The following is a 14390-nucleotide window of genomic DNA, read 5'->3' as shown; positions in this document are numbered from 1 at the left end:
AGAGCCCGCCCAGGCTGCTTATTCCGGGGGGCGGGGCCGCGCGGAGGGTGTGGACCACCGCGGGGCCAATCAGACACCACGGAGAGGGGGCGCTCTGGCAGGGTGAACGACACCGGCCAATGGGAGCGCGCAAGGGTGAGTTTCTGCTCTCAGAGCGCGGCGCCCCGCGGCGGGAGAAGAAAGAGGGCTCAGGAAGTGGAAGTGTCTGTTACCAAGTGGCTGGAGTTGAGCCCCGGGGGCGGGGGCGAGTTCCTGGTACTGGGCAGAGCGGCCCGCAGGATCTGTTCTGATTTCCCTCCACCTGCGTCGGGGATTGAGAGCCAACCCTCGGGTAAAGGACCCTAACATTTCAACAGCCTTCAGCCAAAGTGTGCAACTCCAGTTGGGGGTGGGGGTGGGGGTTGGGGCGACTGTTGCCAGGAAAATCAATCCCGCTCCGGTGCTGCGAGCGGTCTTAGGAATAAGAACGAGGTCCACCGCCCACCCAAACAGAGTTTGAATAACGAGATTTTCCCATTTGTGGGGCCACTTTGCTTTGTCCCAGAAACTGCTAATAGGGGTGTGGGCTCTGATCCTCGCTGGGACAGTGTGAGGGTCCAGCAGAGAGCCCAAGGCTTCACGGGGCTGTCCATCCAAGACAGGCCACCTAGGGGCAATGTCGTGGGAATTGGCGTCAGCCTTTGGCTAGGGAGGTGGGGTTGGGGAGCGGCAGATCAGAGTCAGGTAACCAATCTCTGGGTACAGCCCATAGGAAAAGGAGCCCTGGCTTTTTTCAATAGAGAAGGAAAAATGATTAGGACCGTAAGATAAACCTGCTTTCAGCTCCCACTTTCAGATGAGAGGCGGGTCACAGAGGCTGGGGGCAGTCTGTTAGGGGTGAGGTGACCAGTTGGGGACATTGAAGGATGAGGATCAAATGATTTTGGCAATCAGTGACAAGCAACAACAATCCTTTCAACATGATCCGCCCTCGCACCCACCCCACCCCCGCATCATGTGCACCTCAAAGAAGCAATGGACAGGGTGTACTTTCCAAAATACTGCCATTTACTTCTGAAAAACACAAATGCTAGAGGCCCAGAGCAGCCCATGTGATTGGATTGCCTGCGACCTGCCTTGGGCCCCAGAAGAACCCGGCAAGGTCAGGCTCCTCCCTGCTCTGCCTGGGAGAAGCCTGGAGACCTTCCTTATCGGCCTGAGTTGAAGCTGCTGACTCTGCTCTGGGAGCAAGATTTCTGCCTTGAAAGCAAATGCAGCAGCCTCAGAAATGTACAGTGCATACCTTTCTCACCCATCTCCCCACCCCTGGTGAACAGAGCTGGAGTAAAGGTGCCTCTAGGTCATAATCTTCGCGTCTCCTGCCCTCTTCCCATTGTTGGGGTCAGGGCTTTGGGAGACATGTGACCTTGGCCCCATGTAAACTCCTTGCTGCCTGGCTCCCCACCCACATGACCTTGTTTTGCATACAATGCGTTGATTTTCCCAGAAATGGATAACCTCTCACTCCCTAACCAGGCTCAGTACAGAGGGAGATAAAGCAGTTTGGGCCCTAATGTCCGTCTGAGAAGAAAAGGATGTGGCTGATCAGGGAGGAGATGGCACCTGGGTTTAGGGGTTACACAATGGGGTGAGGTTTGCTCACTTCTACCTCCCACCTACTCCAGGAGTCAGGGCTTTCTTTTTATCTGGCTCTTTATCCAGTGGAAGCACTACAGCTGCTTGAAGAAGTAGCCTGTGGGCTGCATACCTGCCAAAGGATTGGGACAGAAGAATAACCTTTCCGTATCAGTAACTGTAGGTGTCTGGGGACACAGGCAGAAAGGTAGAAAGATAAGGCCAGGGATTCAGGGAGGAGGGGCTCCCCTGGGATCTGAGGTCCAGCGAATAGGAACCAGATGTTTCCAGGTGCCCTAATGTGCTTGTGGGCTGGGGGAAATGGGGTACACCTCCCAGAGAGGGGCTAGTAAGGCCAGAGGTAGCCAAACAGACAGACCTAATCTCTGTTACTCCTCTCCCCACCTCGCCCCAGGGAACTGGGTCCCTGCCCAATCTCCACATCTCTTATCTTCCCGAGGCTTTGGTCTAGCTCCCGGCACAAGGGCCCTGTCTTATTGGGGAAGATTGTTCTCTGGGGAGCCGGAGGAAATGAAGGGCTGGGTCTGCTCAGCCTCTTGCCAGCTGAAGGGTGGGAATGGGGTCACTACCTGCCTCATACCCCAGAAGTGCATCAGTGCCCCCTGGTGCTGAGCTGAAGCAATATCACCCTCATCATGGTTAGGAGGGAGGCCCAGGCCCCTGAGTCCTAGCAGTAGAAGGCAAAAGGGGCGCCAGCTCCCTTCCTCCGCTTTCTGGTGCCCTTTTGATTAGATTATATATCATTAAAATGAAATATAAGTATTTTACCCTCCTCCGGGGGTGCAGGGAAGCTACAGGAGCTAGAATAGGGGCAGGAGTACGGAGGGGCTGTGCACTGGGTCCCCCGACTCTCTCCTCGTTGGCTCAGCCACTTAGAATAAACCAGGTCTGAGGGAGAAGGCTGCGTCCTTATGTGTCTCTGGAGCGTCCTCGCAGCCCCTTGGGATTCACAAGAAAGAGCAGCAGCTGGGCCGCTTCTTCTGGGATTCCACGTAGTCTCGGATCTGGAAGCTGGGTTCATCACCCTGCCGCCCGGCTCTGTATTTCAGCTCCCTTGAAGAGGAAGAAGAAATGGGCTGGGCAGGCAGTGAGGAACTGAGCCTTCTCCCACTCCCACGGCCCGGGGCCAGGGGGCCTCCGAATGCAGAATATAGCTAGGCCCGGGGACTGGGCCAAGGACCAGGCCCTACTGAATTCCCAGATGGTGCCACCCTGCCCTGCACGTTCCCTTCCCGGCCCAGCGCTCACTTGGCAATGGCCAGAAAGGCTAGCTCCACGTTCATGCCCGTCTTGGCGCTGGTCTCCATGAAGGGAACTCCATACTCCTGCCAGGGTGACATTATCCTCAGTGGCCGGTCTCCGGCTGCCCCACCCCTCGCCCTCCCCCCAGGCAGTCACTTACCCTGGCCAGCATCTCTCCGTCCTCTGAAAGGATCATCCTTTCACTGCTCACATCCGCCTGTCAAGCCCAGGTGGGTCACTCTGGGGAAGGAAGCCTTGACCCCAGCTGGCCCCTCTCCTGCCCCGCTGGCCCAGCTTTCTGCCCTGGGAGCAGGCACTGCCCGCCCTCTGCTGGTAGCCTGCGGGACTGCGGGTGGTATGATCCACCTGGGGCCAGGGCTTCTGCCTTCTTCAAGTTCTTACCCAGCTCCCAGCAGGAGGAATCTCACCCCAACTCAGGGAGGTGGGTAACTCTGCTTGGCAAGGGGGTGGTGACCAGCCTCGAAGGGCTGACAGTATTTGAGGTGAACCCTTTCCACACTTAGCTCTTAATCCGTGTATCTAGTCCCTAGGATCTAATAGGGGCTGAGCAGCTGGTCATCCCTGGATCTCTCAGGAAGCAGCTTGACCTTTCCCTGCAGGGGGCCATTTCCAAAGCTTTAAGAGGGCAGATATGATGGGCTGAAGCCTCCAGATAGGTCTGACTCCTGAACTGGAGGCTGTAAAGAGTGCTTTGCTGGAAGGATGTCCAGCTAATACTCTTGTGGCAGTGGGAGAAGGGTGGGCTGATCCTGCCCTGAAGCCACTCACCTTGTTGCCTAGGAGCATGATCACCACATCTCTCTGGGCGTACTCGTGAATCTCAGTGAGCCAGGCCTGTGGGAGAGGGTGCGCTGAGCCCCAGCCATTCCCCTCCTCCCTCTTGCCTTTCCTTCTTCTGCCCTGTGGATTATCCTGGATTACTCACTGCCCCTGAACACCGATCATAATGCCCTGTGCATTCTCTCATCTACATCTTTGTTTGGGCCTCTCTAGTCCTGAGTATCTCTAAACCCCTTGCAGTGTAGCTCTCAGTTCTGTGAAAGACAGAGGTGACAGAGGCTTTATCTCATAAATCAGCTGGTAGTCACCAGCAGTCTCCTCGAGTGCCCTGTTGAGGATTCTAAGGCCCCATAAGGGCTCAGTGATCAAAAATACTGTGATTGGTTAGTGATGTCTGCCATGAGCATGGGGTTGGAGGTGGCAGTAGGAGTGCCATGGATTCCATCCAGTTTATAAGCAGTTTTATATCTGTATGTCTTGTTCCCCCAGTTTGCTTGTCAACCCCTTGAGGTCAGGGAGCATGTGAAATCTTCACCGTGCTGTGCACAGAGTCAGTGTTTGTATTTGTTGAATTACTGTCTCAACTAGTTAATAGTTTGCTTGTGAGGACAGAGCCACTCACTTTATCTGCCTGAGTCACCTTCTTGAAAGTTGGGGTGGATGTATGGGTAGACTTTTCTGCTTGGGCTGTCCCCTTGGTCTCTGTGGGTAATTGTCCAGGGTGGAGCTGGGTACTTCCGGAACATTTTGTCATGAAATGCTCCATGAATCACAGTCAGGGATAAGCAGGTGGCACACAGCCTGCTTGGCCTTTATGCCCACACGCCGATCAACTACCCAGGAGTAGTTTATTACTTCTGAGTCACAGCTCGGGTGTTTTTAACGAGGCAGCAGTATTCCATGCTCCACCCATTCTCACAAAGCAGGAAGCAGCCCTGGCCTGCACAGGCCCTGCCCTGCCTGCTCATGAGTGGTGGGTGGGGAGGACCTACCCGGATGTTGTCGAAGGAAGATTTGTTGGTGATGTCATACAGCAGGAGCAAGGCTGGAGGGGGAGAGAGAGGTCACACGGGGAACTTGCGGCAGAAGGGTGGATGTTACAAGTGGGCTGGGGGGGCGGGTGGAGGTGGAGCACGTGAGGGACCTACCCTGGGCATCTCGGTAGTAAGCGTGGGTGACACTGCGGAACCGCTCCTGCCCTGCGGTGTCCCAGATCTAGGAAGGGATGGACAAATGGTCAGAAGGGGGCAGGGACTGTACTGGGCAGAGGAAAGCCATGTTGTGGTACGAGAGATGGGTGGGGAGGTGAGATGTTTCCTTCTTTAGTTTCTCATGGGCTTGTGAACATCTGACGATGTCCCGGATGGTGGTAGTTAATGAGTTCTCAAGCTCGTTCGGTGCTGTTGCCTCTTGCCCAGCCCAGGGATTAGAGGCGTCCAACCTCCTAGAGCAGATGAGGCCTGGGAAACTGGGGAGGATTTGGAGCGAGCCTAAGCTTGTCTGAAGGCACTTCGAGCTGCTGCCTTTGACAGAAGAGAGGGTGCCTGGGAACGGTTTTTCTGCAGACATCAAACAAACAAAAGCCGTTTCCTCTCCTGGCCCCACAGGAAGTTAGCCCAGGCTGAGCGCAGGGCCGCAGGCCTCCTGTGGTTGGGTGCAAAGCTTGGGCAGCCTCCCCCATCCTCTCGCCCACACCCCAGCCCTCCCAGCCGCTGGTCTCACCTGCAGCTTCACCCTCATACCATCCACGGTCACCACCTTGTTCTGAAAGAGAAAAGGGCAGAGGGAGAGGTGGGCGTGGAGGGCAGGGGAGTCTTGGTTTCTGCCTTCTGCTGAATCCTACAGAACAGCAAACATCCTGTCTGGTTGCCCCCCAGGGCCACGGGGGTCCGGTGAGCCCTGGAGACGTCTCCAGCCAGATCGCCCCATCAGGGCAGTGGGACTCTGTCCCCAGGTATCCCTACTTTGGAGTCCTCTCTTCTGGGGACTCCGTCCACCCTTCTGACAACACGCCAAGGCAGGGAGAGCCTGAGAACCTGCCTGACCGCACCCCTCCTCTCGCCCCGGCCCGGGCTCAGCAAGGCGCACAGGCGGAGCCCAGCCTCCAAGCTCTTAGAGATGAGACGCCCACCAGCATCTCGGGGACCACAGAGGCTGGATCTGCAGGGCCGTCTTTCCCCTGGCTGTCCACTAGTTCTCCTCAGTGAAGCTTCCCCTTGCACTGGGCGGGAGGCACCTGGCCTTCGAGAGCACCCCTGCCAGGGTTAGACCCTCACTCTCCTGGCCCCCGTGCATGTGCAGTGCTCAGAGCCCTCGGCATCCGGGATGCCGATTTGTAAAGATGGGTTCATCGAGGTGAGAGGGAGGGATGCTGGCAAGCTGCTCTCTCCCCACAGGGCCAGCCCAGCTCCTCGACCCAGTGCGGTGCTGTGCTCCCCGGGACTCCAGAAAGGCTGGCTGGCCTCAGGTCTTGCCGGGGGGAGCCCAGCTCGCCCTGTGGGATATATCTGCCCGGCTGGGGGCAGGATTTTAAGACTCAGTCTCTCATTTCTCATCCTGTAGGGGAGCTAGGAGCCTCCCCAAGCCCAGACTCCTCTAAGCTGGCCACGTCTGGGGTCCCTAGGGGAGCACCCTGTGCCCTAGGGTGAGCCACAGCAGTCCTGAGAAGCCAGCGCAGGTGAGGAGAGGACCGCCCCCCGTGCCTGAGCCATAGCCCCTGGCTCGCTGCTGGGAGGAGGAGCCTGCAGCCACCTCACCCTGAAGTCTATGCCGACAGTGGCTATGAAGGTCCCGGACAGGAAGACCCCATCTTTGAATTGGATCAGGAAACAGGTTTTGCCGACGCCTGAGTCTCCCAGAAGCATCACCTAGGAGATGGGGGCAGAGGCAGTTAATGGGGAGCTGGGGCGAGATTCTGGGCTTCCAGGGAGAGCCAGGGAAGGGTGCCGACTGCCCCGAGGGTACCTGCTTCTGGAAAAGCCTGCTGCTGCCTTCACCCTGCCTCTCCTCTCCACACTCCCTGGCTTCGGCTGCCTCTCAGGCTCTCCCTCTGACCCTCCTGTCCTCATCTGGTTTCCTGGAAGCCTGAGTTGCCACCTTAGCACTAACAGGAACCCCAAACGTGCTCTGTGGCCCCAGAGAACAACCACATTCATGTGGTCTCGACTCGGGCCACATTTGCCGCCCGCTGCACCGTGCTAGGATCCCTCCCCTCTCTGTGTGTATTCCACGCATGTGTGCACACGTGGGCGGGGCTACGGTGCCAGAAAGAGAAGTGTTGATACCTCGGACAGGGATTCCCACCCAAGGGAGTGTATCAGAATCTGATGGGGGCACGGCTCTGTCATTGGCAAAGGCATATTCTAAACTTAACTTTTGTTTGGGTGTTTTATCTTTGGTTACATTTATTTGGAAGTTCCTAATGACATTTTATGTTTATGAAAGCGTTGCATGAATTAGGGAAGGTTGAAATGTATACTGAAGCGGAGAGACATTTAGTCTGAAGTTCTTTCCGCAGAAACCTCCCACGTGGGACAAATGGCTGAAAATTGGCATCCCTGGGTCAATGTAGGTGGAGGAGCAGGAGGGAGTGGGGGGGGGTGTATGTCTGTCCCTTTCCTGTCTGGCCAGTCTCAGCTCATCTTCTCTAGGGACCATGGGTGGGGGAGGGGACCCCTCTGTCCAGTCACTCCTCAATCTTGGAGAACAGAGGTCTAGACCTAATGCTGGAACTTTCCCAACAGGCCGAGTCGATACTTAATGGGCTGAGCAGGGACTAGGTTTGAGTTATTTTTGAGGCTCTGACCTTGACAATGGAGCCCAAGGGCTTTCCTGCTGTGGGCATGGGGTATGGGATTAGCTAACTTTGGTGGAGAGGTGGGGGGCTGAGCCAAAGGTGTATGAAGGCTGGGGTCCTGGCTCGTACATGGGTTACTGGGGGACTTCGGGAAGATTTCTTAACCCTTCTGTGGCAGTTTCCACAGTGGTTAGAAGGAAAGAGGGATAATTTCTTTGAGGCCTTTCTAGACTCTGTTAATGTCTAGGGTCAACAATGTTGGCATGAACCACCTGACTCTAGAAGAGTGGCCCGGGGTGGGTGCTGCCTGCCTGTGGCCCCATCCCCTCTAATCCTCCCCAAGGAGCTCCCACCAGGCTCTTCCCAGACCATCCTGGACTCAGTCTCCTAGGCAGGCCTCGGCCACGAAGGCTGGTGAGGGCCAGAGGCCAACTCTCCACAGATGCCGCTTGGCCCAGGGGACAGAGGGCAGGCTGGGGGCTAAGGAGCCCTCTGGAGCCTGCATTGCTCCCTGGCTCCTGGGTCGCAGTACCCGATGGGGGAGGAGGGAGAGAGGGAGGGAGGGCAAGCACCTGTGTACTTTACAGACGACGGCTGCCTTGAGCAAATGATGCCACCCACCCAGCCAGGCAAGTCCACCAAACAAACAGCTGCCCAGCCTTGCCACTTCCTAGGCAAACACCCAGCTGGCTTGTCAGGCAAGGAGGTCAGGCAGTTCCCAGCGGCCGGGGGCTGGCCCTCAGCAGCTCCCCCTCCCCTGAACACACTGGGGGCCGACTTCCTGCCTGGAGCCCACAGAGGACGCTTATCGCAACGGCTCTGGGTGGGTGACTTGCAGAGTAGCTTCCCCTGAAACAAGGGGGGTTGCAGGAGGAATCCAAGGCACAGAAAGAGGCAGGTCTCCTGCAAGGCCAGGTAGCAATGAGATGGGCAGCCCCTTCGCTAATCTATCCCCAACCCTACAGAGGAAGAGTGGAGGCTCTGGGCTCTCTCAGCACCTCTTTCAGAGTTCCTGGTACCTGCCTGCTCCAAGGGCATGGAGGGAGGGCAGACAGACCAGTGTCCACCACCAGCCCCACCTGCTTCCGTTCAGGGCCACCCGCAGAGGGAACCAGCCCCAGACAGCTGACTTAAACTCTCCCAGGTGGGAGACTTGTGCCTAACGCCCCAGATCTTTCTCAGGTTCTAACAATTCCCATGTGGGTCTGCATTCTGGCTAGCAATATCCTCCCAGAAGAAGGTGTGGGCAGTGATTGCAGGGGTGGAAAGGGAAGGGGTAGCACCTGGGGGCAGCTGGGGTCCTAAAGATCTTCAGTCCTAAGGCCTGGAAACTGGGAGAAGGGCATTAACTGCAAGTTCCCCCGCCGCCAGGGGGCGTCCTTTCTGAGTCGCCAGGCAGCCCTATTTCCCAGCGCTTCGGGTGCCTGTACCCTGGAGGGTTGTGCGCTCAAACCCTACCTAGAAGCGTGGGATTCCTGGGGCTCGTATTGGCCGGAGAGTGGCAGAAGAAAATGGGGTTGGGGTCCTCTGGGTGGGGAGGCACTCGCTCCTTCCGACCTTCCTCTCCCTTCTCCCACGGAGCCAGCCCAGATCCCTGGACGCTGGCATGGGCCCAGGGCTCTGTCTCGACCCTCCTTCCTTATTCTGGGAGACCCGGCTGCCTGGGGGGAAGGGATGAGCCCAACGCAGACGCAGCCAGAAAGGGTCTTGGGCGGGGAGGGCCGGGGTCTCAGGGCAAAGAGCGCGGGGAGGGGTGACCCCCAGAGCCGGCACCGAGTCCCCAGCGCTGGGTGCAGTGCCCACCCACCTTGCCCGTAAGATCGTAGCTCGGACTGCAGGGTGGGGAGCGCTCGGGGGCCTCGCCATTCCGGGTGGCAGCGGCGCCAGGCGTGCCCGTCATGTCCCTGGACCAGAGGTGAGCTGGGGCAGGCGGCGGGCGAGGGACGGCGCAGGAACCGCCTCGCCTTAGGCTCCACCCACCCCTTCTCCCCTCCACCGCCCCGGCCCGGACCCCGGCAGACTCCTCCCCCCGTCCGCCACCTGAAAGACACTGGCGGGGAGCAGGCTGTCCCGCGGGGGCGCGCAGAACCGCAGGGTCAGCTCCCGAGGGCCAGGAGGGCCCCCCTGAGCCACGCTGGCCTGAGAGCGTGGGCCAGATCCAGCCCTAGGACCGGTCCCCAAGGTTGCCAGCTGCCGGGGTTAGGTTCCCACCGGGAGCTGTCCCTGGAGACCCCCCCTTCAGGGGAAAGTCTGGCCTCCCTGGGACCCGCGGACCCGCGCCCGGGTTACCACTGCGCAGCGTGGCCAAGAGGCGGCGCCCGGGCTCCATCCAGCAGGCGGACAACAGGTGGCTCCGGGGACGGGCGCCGGGGAGGCTGGAGACGCCCCTGGGCAAAGCGGCGCGGGGCTCACGAGGAGGCGTGCCTTCCGAGCGCAGCTCTCAGGCAGTTTCGCTTTTGCTAATACACCCCAGCTCGGCATCATCTGAATGTAATTATGTTTACCGACCGATGGATATTCACCTTGCAGCACATTTGCACTTCGGGGCCCCTGGCCGGTGCTTGGACTTTGACACCTCCTATTTCCGCCTGACCTGTTGGGCTGCGCCCAGAATGTGCCCCCCCCACCCCCGAGAGCCTTCCGAGGTGGGCTTCCCTGCACACCTCCCAATCCAGGCGCTCCCGAAGGCAGGGCTGACCCCCGGCACCGAGTAGGCCTTAAACGTTTGGTATCAAAAGAATTCATGAAGTCCTGAATCTTTTTTTTTTTGCCCCACCGTGCTGGCACGTGGGATCTTAGTTCCCCAACTAGGGATCAAGCCCACACCCCCAGCAACGGAAGCGCAGAGTCTTAACCACTGGACCGCCAGGGAAGTCCCTGTGGTGAATCATTTTGAACAGAGTCTCCAGGACATCCAAGGAACCCTGCAGCTCCTGGTGACAGAGGGTGAGAGTACGTCCGGGGTTGTCCATAGCGGAGTTCAGGGGCCCTGGCCTGGGCTAACCATTCAATTACGCTGTCCCAACATCTTATATAAGTGAGGTCAGGTTCCGGCAGAACAGGGTGGGTGCGTTACAAAGGAACTGTGTGAAGGGTGTGAGGAGAGGCGGGGCCCTGCACCTCTTTACCTACATGTTGGGGTGAGGGGCAAGGGGCAGGCATGGCTTATGGGTGACCATAGGGCCCGAGGGGACTGTGTGTCCACCCGCCTCCTACCACGTGACTTTTGGCATCGGCTGGAGCTGTTTGCCGGAAGTGCTGTGCCATAACCTCATCTGCACACAGGGAGGGACTCAAACGGGGAGCCGTACCTGGGCGAGGAGCAGCTCTACACAACCCTGCAGGCGTGCGTTCTTGCCTGCTGTTTGGGTGCCAGAGGCTCTGGCTGCACCTAAGGCCCCAGTGCATTCAGTGTCCTGGGCTCCGGGCTCCTGAGGGCTCATCCAGGAACCCTGCAGGGGAGAGGGTTTCAGCGCAAGTGGGTAATGACCGAGGAGGAAGGAGAGAGGGGACCTGGCCTGGTCCTCCCTGGCCTTCCACTGCCGACCAGGCTGATACGGGTTGCATTATGGTCCCCCCGCTCCCCAAAGAGATGCTGAAGTCCTAAACCCCAGTAACTCAGAATGTGACCTTATTTGGAAGTAGGGTCATTGTGGATGTAATTATTTAAGATGAGGTCATGGAGAGTAGGGTGGGCCCTTAATCCAATACGACTGGTGTCCCTATAAGAAGAGGACACACAGGGAGAAAATGGCCATGTGGAGACAGAGGCAGAGATGGGAGTATTGCAGCTACAAGCCAAGGAACGCCAAGGATTTCCGGGAGCCACCAGAAGCTGGAAGAGGCAAGGAAGGACCCTCCCACTGAGCCTTCAGAGGGAGTGTGGCCCTGCCGATGCCTTGATTTCTGGCCTCCGGCTGTGGTTTGTGTTGGCTCCACCAAGACCCTCTTTGTCCTGTGGCACACAGGTTTGGGATGGAGACGGTTGTCCATCAGTGTGAACGCCCCAGGAGTAGTGGAGAAATACAAACACTGTCTTGCTGTACGCTGCACCGGAGTCCGAGTGGGCTGGTGGCACTGGGGGGGGGGGGGGCCCGGCTGCCCTCTTCTGGGCCATGCCTGTGTGGCCCGCTGGGTCTGGGGTCTGGCTGGGTTGTACGCAGAGTGTTACACACTGTCCTGTGGGACACTGCAGCGTCAGGCGGGGCGTTCAAGGGCAGCGGCCAGTGAGGCAGAAGCGAGAGGGGGTCAGGGGTGTTCAGAATTGGGGGTGCAGGAGAGGCAGGTTTTGCCCCAAAGGGAGGGAGCACAGCCCACTCAGGGACGGGGGGCTCTTTAGACGGGTGTCCTGGAGAGCACAACCCCTGGGAGGTCCAGGCCTCCCGACAGCCTCTTCAGTGTTGTGTACACGCCGGGGCAGCCTGCATCTCCCCAGGTACTCACACCAGGCACACGTCACCCCACCCACACCTCACACCCCACACAGACACACACAGCTCACAGCACACCACAAATAGACACCTTACGTCATGCACGCAACTCACACACACACCTCAGATCTCACACGCGCCCAGCATCACAGAAACACGTACCCCTCACACCATGCACACCTCAGATCAAGCCACGTACACCGTCTTGTATCAGCTACAATCACACACACACGCCTCATGACACACTACAACCACACATGCCCTACATCATCCCACAAACACACGTCACATCATGAACACAGGCGCACCTCGTATCATACCATAAACACACAATGCCTTACATGGCCCCCCCAAAACACGCATCTTAAATGACCACCCCTCCCGAAGCACACACCTCACGTCCCCCCAGACACCTCTCACCACATCACAGTTACAGACACGGGTCAACCCACACCACCAACACACACACCACTGCACAAACACACCCCCCTAACTGGCCCCCATGTCTCACGCCGTCCCCAGATGTACAAATCACCCTCCAAATAAAGCCCCTCTTTTTTTTTTTTTTTTTTTCCGGCCGTGCCATGGGGCTTGCAGGATCTTAGTTCCCCTACCAGGGCTCGAACCCACGCCCTCGGCAGTGAAAGCGAGGAGTCCTAACCACTGGACCGCCAAGGAATTCCTGGAAAGCGCCTCTTAAATGACCCCAGCCCCTCTCATCACCTCCAAATCCAGAAGGCACGTACACCCCACATTACCCCTAAAAGATCTCCCTGCCCTCCGGTGCACAAGTCACCCCACACACCCACACCCCTTCCTGATACAGGAGGCGATGGTGCCTCGTGAAACCTCACGGTTGTTCAGAGGAGGGCCTTTGTGTGCAGCCGAGGAGATCGGGGGGCGAGCAGAGGGGGCTGGAAGAAACCCCCAGAGCTGGGGGGAAAGGTGCACAGCCCTGTGAGTGCAGCGTCAGGATGTGGAGGGGAGACCAAGACAGAGGCTGGGGGGGGGGGGCTGAGGCACGTGGAGCATCAGAGTCCGTGGTAGCTGACAACATGCGAATCCCGGTCCCCACGTGCGCGTGGGTGAGCTTGGCGCCTGCACTGCAGACAAAACGGAGGTGTTTATGTGCATTACATGAGTGTTTGAAAAACCACCAGGCTGAATTGTGCAAGACCTCAGCTGGCAGATGATGGGTTTTGACTTTACTGGAAGGCGGTAGTGAGACTGATGGTGCTTGGTGGTGGGGAGCAGGGGCAAGGCTTTTGGAAGATGAACTTTACAGCAGTGTTCAGGCAAGACTGGAGAGTTTGGGGGACACCGAGGCAAGAGATAGCCAGGAGGACCTGAACTGGCATGGGGGAGGGGCCAGCTGGAGCAACTACTGCGTGAGCCAGGTCGGTGTCAGCACCTCAGTAAACCCATCCGCGGGACTCCGCAGCCAGTCTGATGGAGGTGATGATGGAGTAGTTGGGGAAGATATTGGTTTGAGAGGCATCTACCCAGGACCTGGGCCGGTCCCACTTCTGGAAGCATTGGGCTCCAGAGGCTCTGAGAAGTGGCCTGAGGGCAGACCCCAGGTGGTCCCCCCACGTACCTCTGTCTCCTTTATTTTTTAGTATTATTATTATTTTTTTGGCCGCATGGCATGCGGGATCTTAGTTCCCCAACCAGGGATCGAACCAGTGACCCCTGCTGTCCTGCAGTGGAAGTGCAGAGTCCTAACCCCTGGACCACCAGGGAATTCCCCACCTCTGTCTCCTTTAAAGTGAAGATCAAGGACTCCTCCCCTCTCCTGCTGCCCAGGCTGCACTCAGCCTTATGAGCTAGGCCAGCAGGGCCTCAGTTACCGGGAATTCAGCCACAACCAGGGCTGGCCACAGGGCACTTGCACATGGTCAGCTGTTGGCAGTGTTTCAAATCTCTGTGCAAATGACAGACAGACGAATGAGTGTCCTGCAGCCCAGCTCTCTGGGGCTCCCCAGACCAATGATATTGGAAGGAGACCCCAGTGCCCTCCAGCCCCTTTGTTAGACAATACAGGAGACTTCAGCTGCTCCACAAAGATCGAGCTGCTCTGAGCAGAGGGTTGGAAAGAGACCTGTCTCTGGAAATGAAAGGAATTAAGGGTCCTTAGTGCTAGATGAGGGGTGGGAAGGGGGCTTGCGGAGGAGACAGGCATTTTCTCAGCGAGAGCTGCAGGCCTCTTTGTATATAACTGGGCAGTGTGTCTAGGCCCAGGGTCAGTCACTTGTCCTTGGTGTGGCTCCCATCATGGGCTGTTGTTTCTGCCCTCTACCACCAGTATGGGGGTTCCCCTAGGTTTGTGTCCCAGCTGAGGGGTAGACTATGTACCCGTTCTGCTCCCAGGTCATGTACTTGACCCAGGAGACCCCAGGTTCAGGCCTGAGTTGGGCCCTCAGGCCCTCACTCAGCATAAGCTGCCCACGGCTTTGTCCTGAGGTGCTGACCGGTGCCAGGCAAGC

At 58.0% G+C, this 14390-nt stretch overlaps 1 protein-coding gene across 3 annotated transcripts in view; it reads right to left on the bottom strand.

Annotated features, from left to right (window-relative positions):
- Window positions 1-1026: 1026 nt before the first annotated feature.
- Window positions 1027-14390, bottom strand: part of RAB37 (RAB37, member RAS oncogene family) — a 70502-nt gene continuing 57138 nt past the window's right edge. The window contains exons 1-9 of one of the 3 annotated variants that reach the window (XM_059906879.1): window positions 9282-9395; window positions 6435-6545; window positions 5401-5442; window positions 4827-4893; window positions 4671-4723; window positions 3667-3732; window positions 3038-3094; window positions 2884-2960; window positions 1027-2688 (exon numbers count right to left, since the gene is read on the bottom strand). In XM_059906879.1, the coding sequence (XP_059762862.1) occupies window positions 2583-2688; window positions 2884-2960; window positions 3038-3094; window positions 3667-3732; window positions 4671-4723; window positions 4827-4893; window positions 5401-5442; window positions 6435-6545; window positions 9282-9374 (672 nt within the window). In that variant the 5' untranslated portion in view covers window positions 9375-9395 and the 3' untranslated portion in view covers window positions 1027-2582. Of the gene's footprint in view, window positions 2689-2883; window positions 2961-3037; window positions 3095-3666; window positions 3733-4670; window positions 4724-4826; window positions 4894-5400; window positions 5443-6434; window positions 6546-9281; window positions 9396-14390 lie in introns of those variants that run through there. The other 2 variants (XM_059906881.1, XM_059906880.1) reach the window with 2 other exon arrangements.

This window comes from Balaenoptera ricei, chromosome 20 (genome assembly GCF_028023285.1).
Source record: "Balaenoptera ricei isolate mBalRic1 chromosome 20, mBalRic1.hap2, whole genome shotgun sequence".
Taxonomy (NCBI): Eukaryota; Metazoa; Chordata; class Mammalia; order Artiodactyla; family Balaenopteridae; genus Balaenoptera; species Balaenoptera ricei.
The sequence above is the reverse complement of the archived record's forward strand: the minus strand, read 5'-3'. Positions and strand labels throughout refer to the sequence as shown.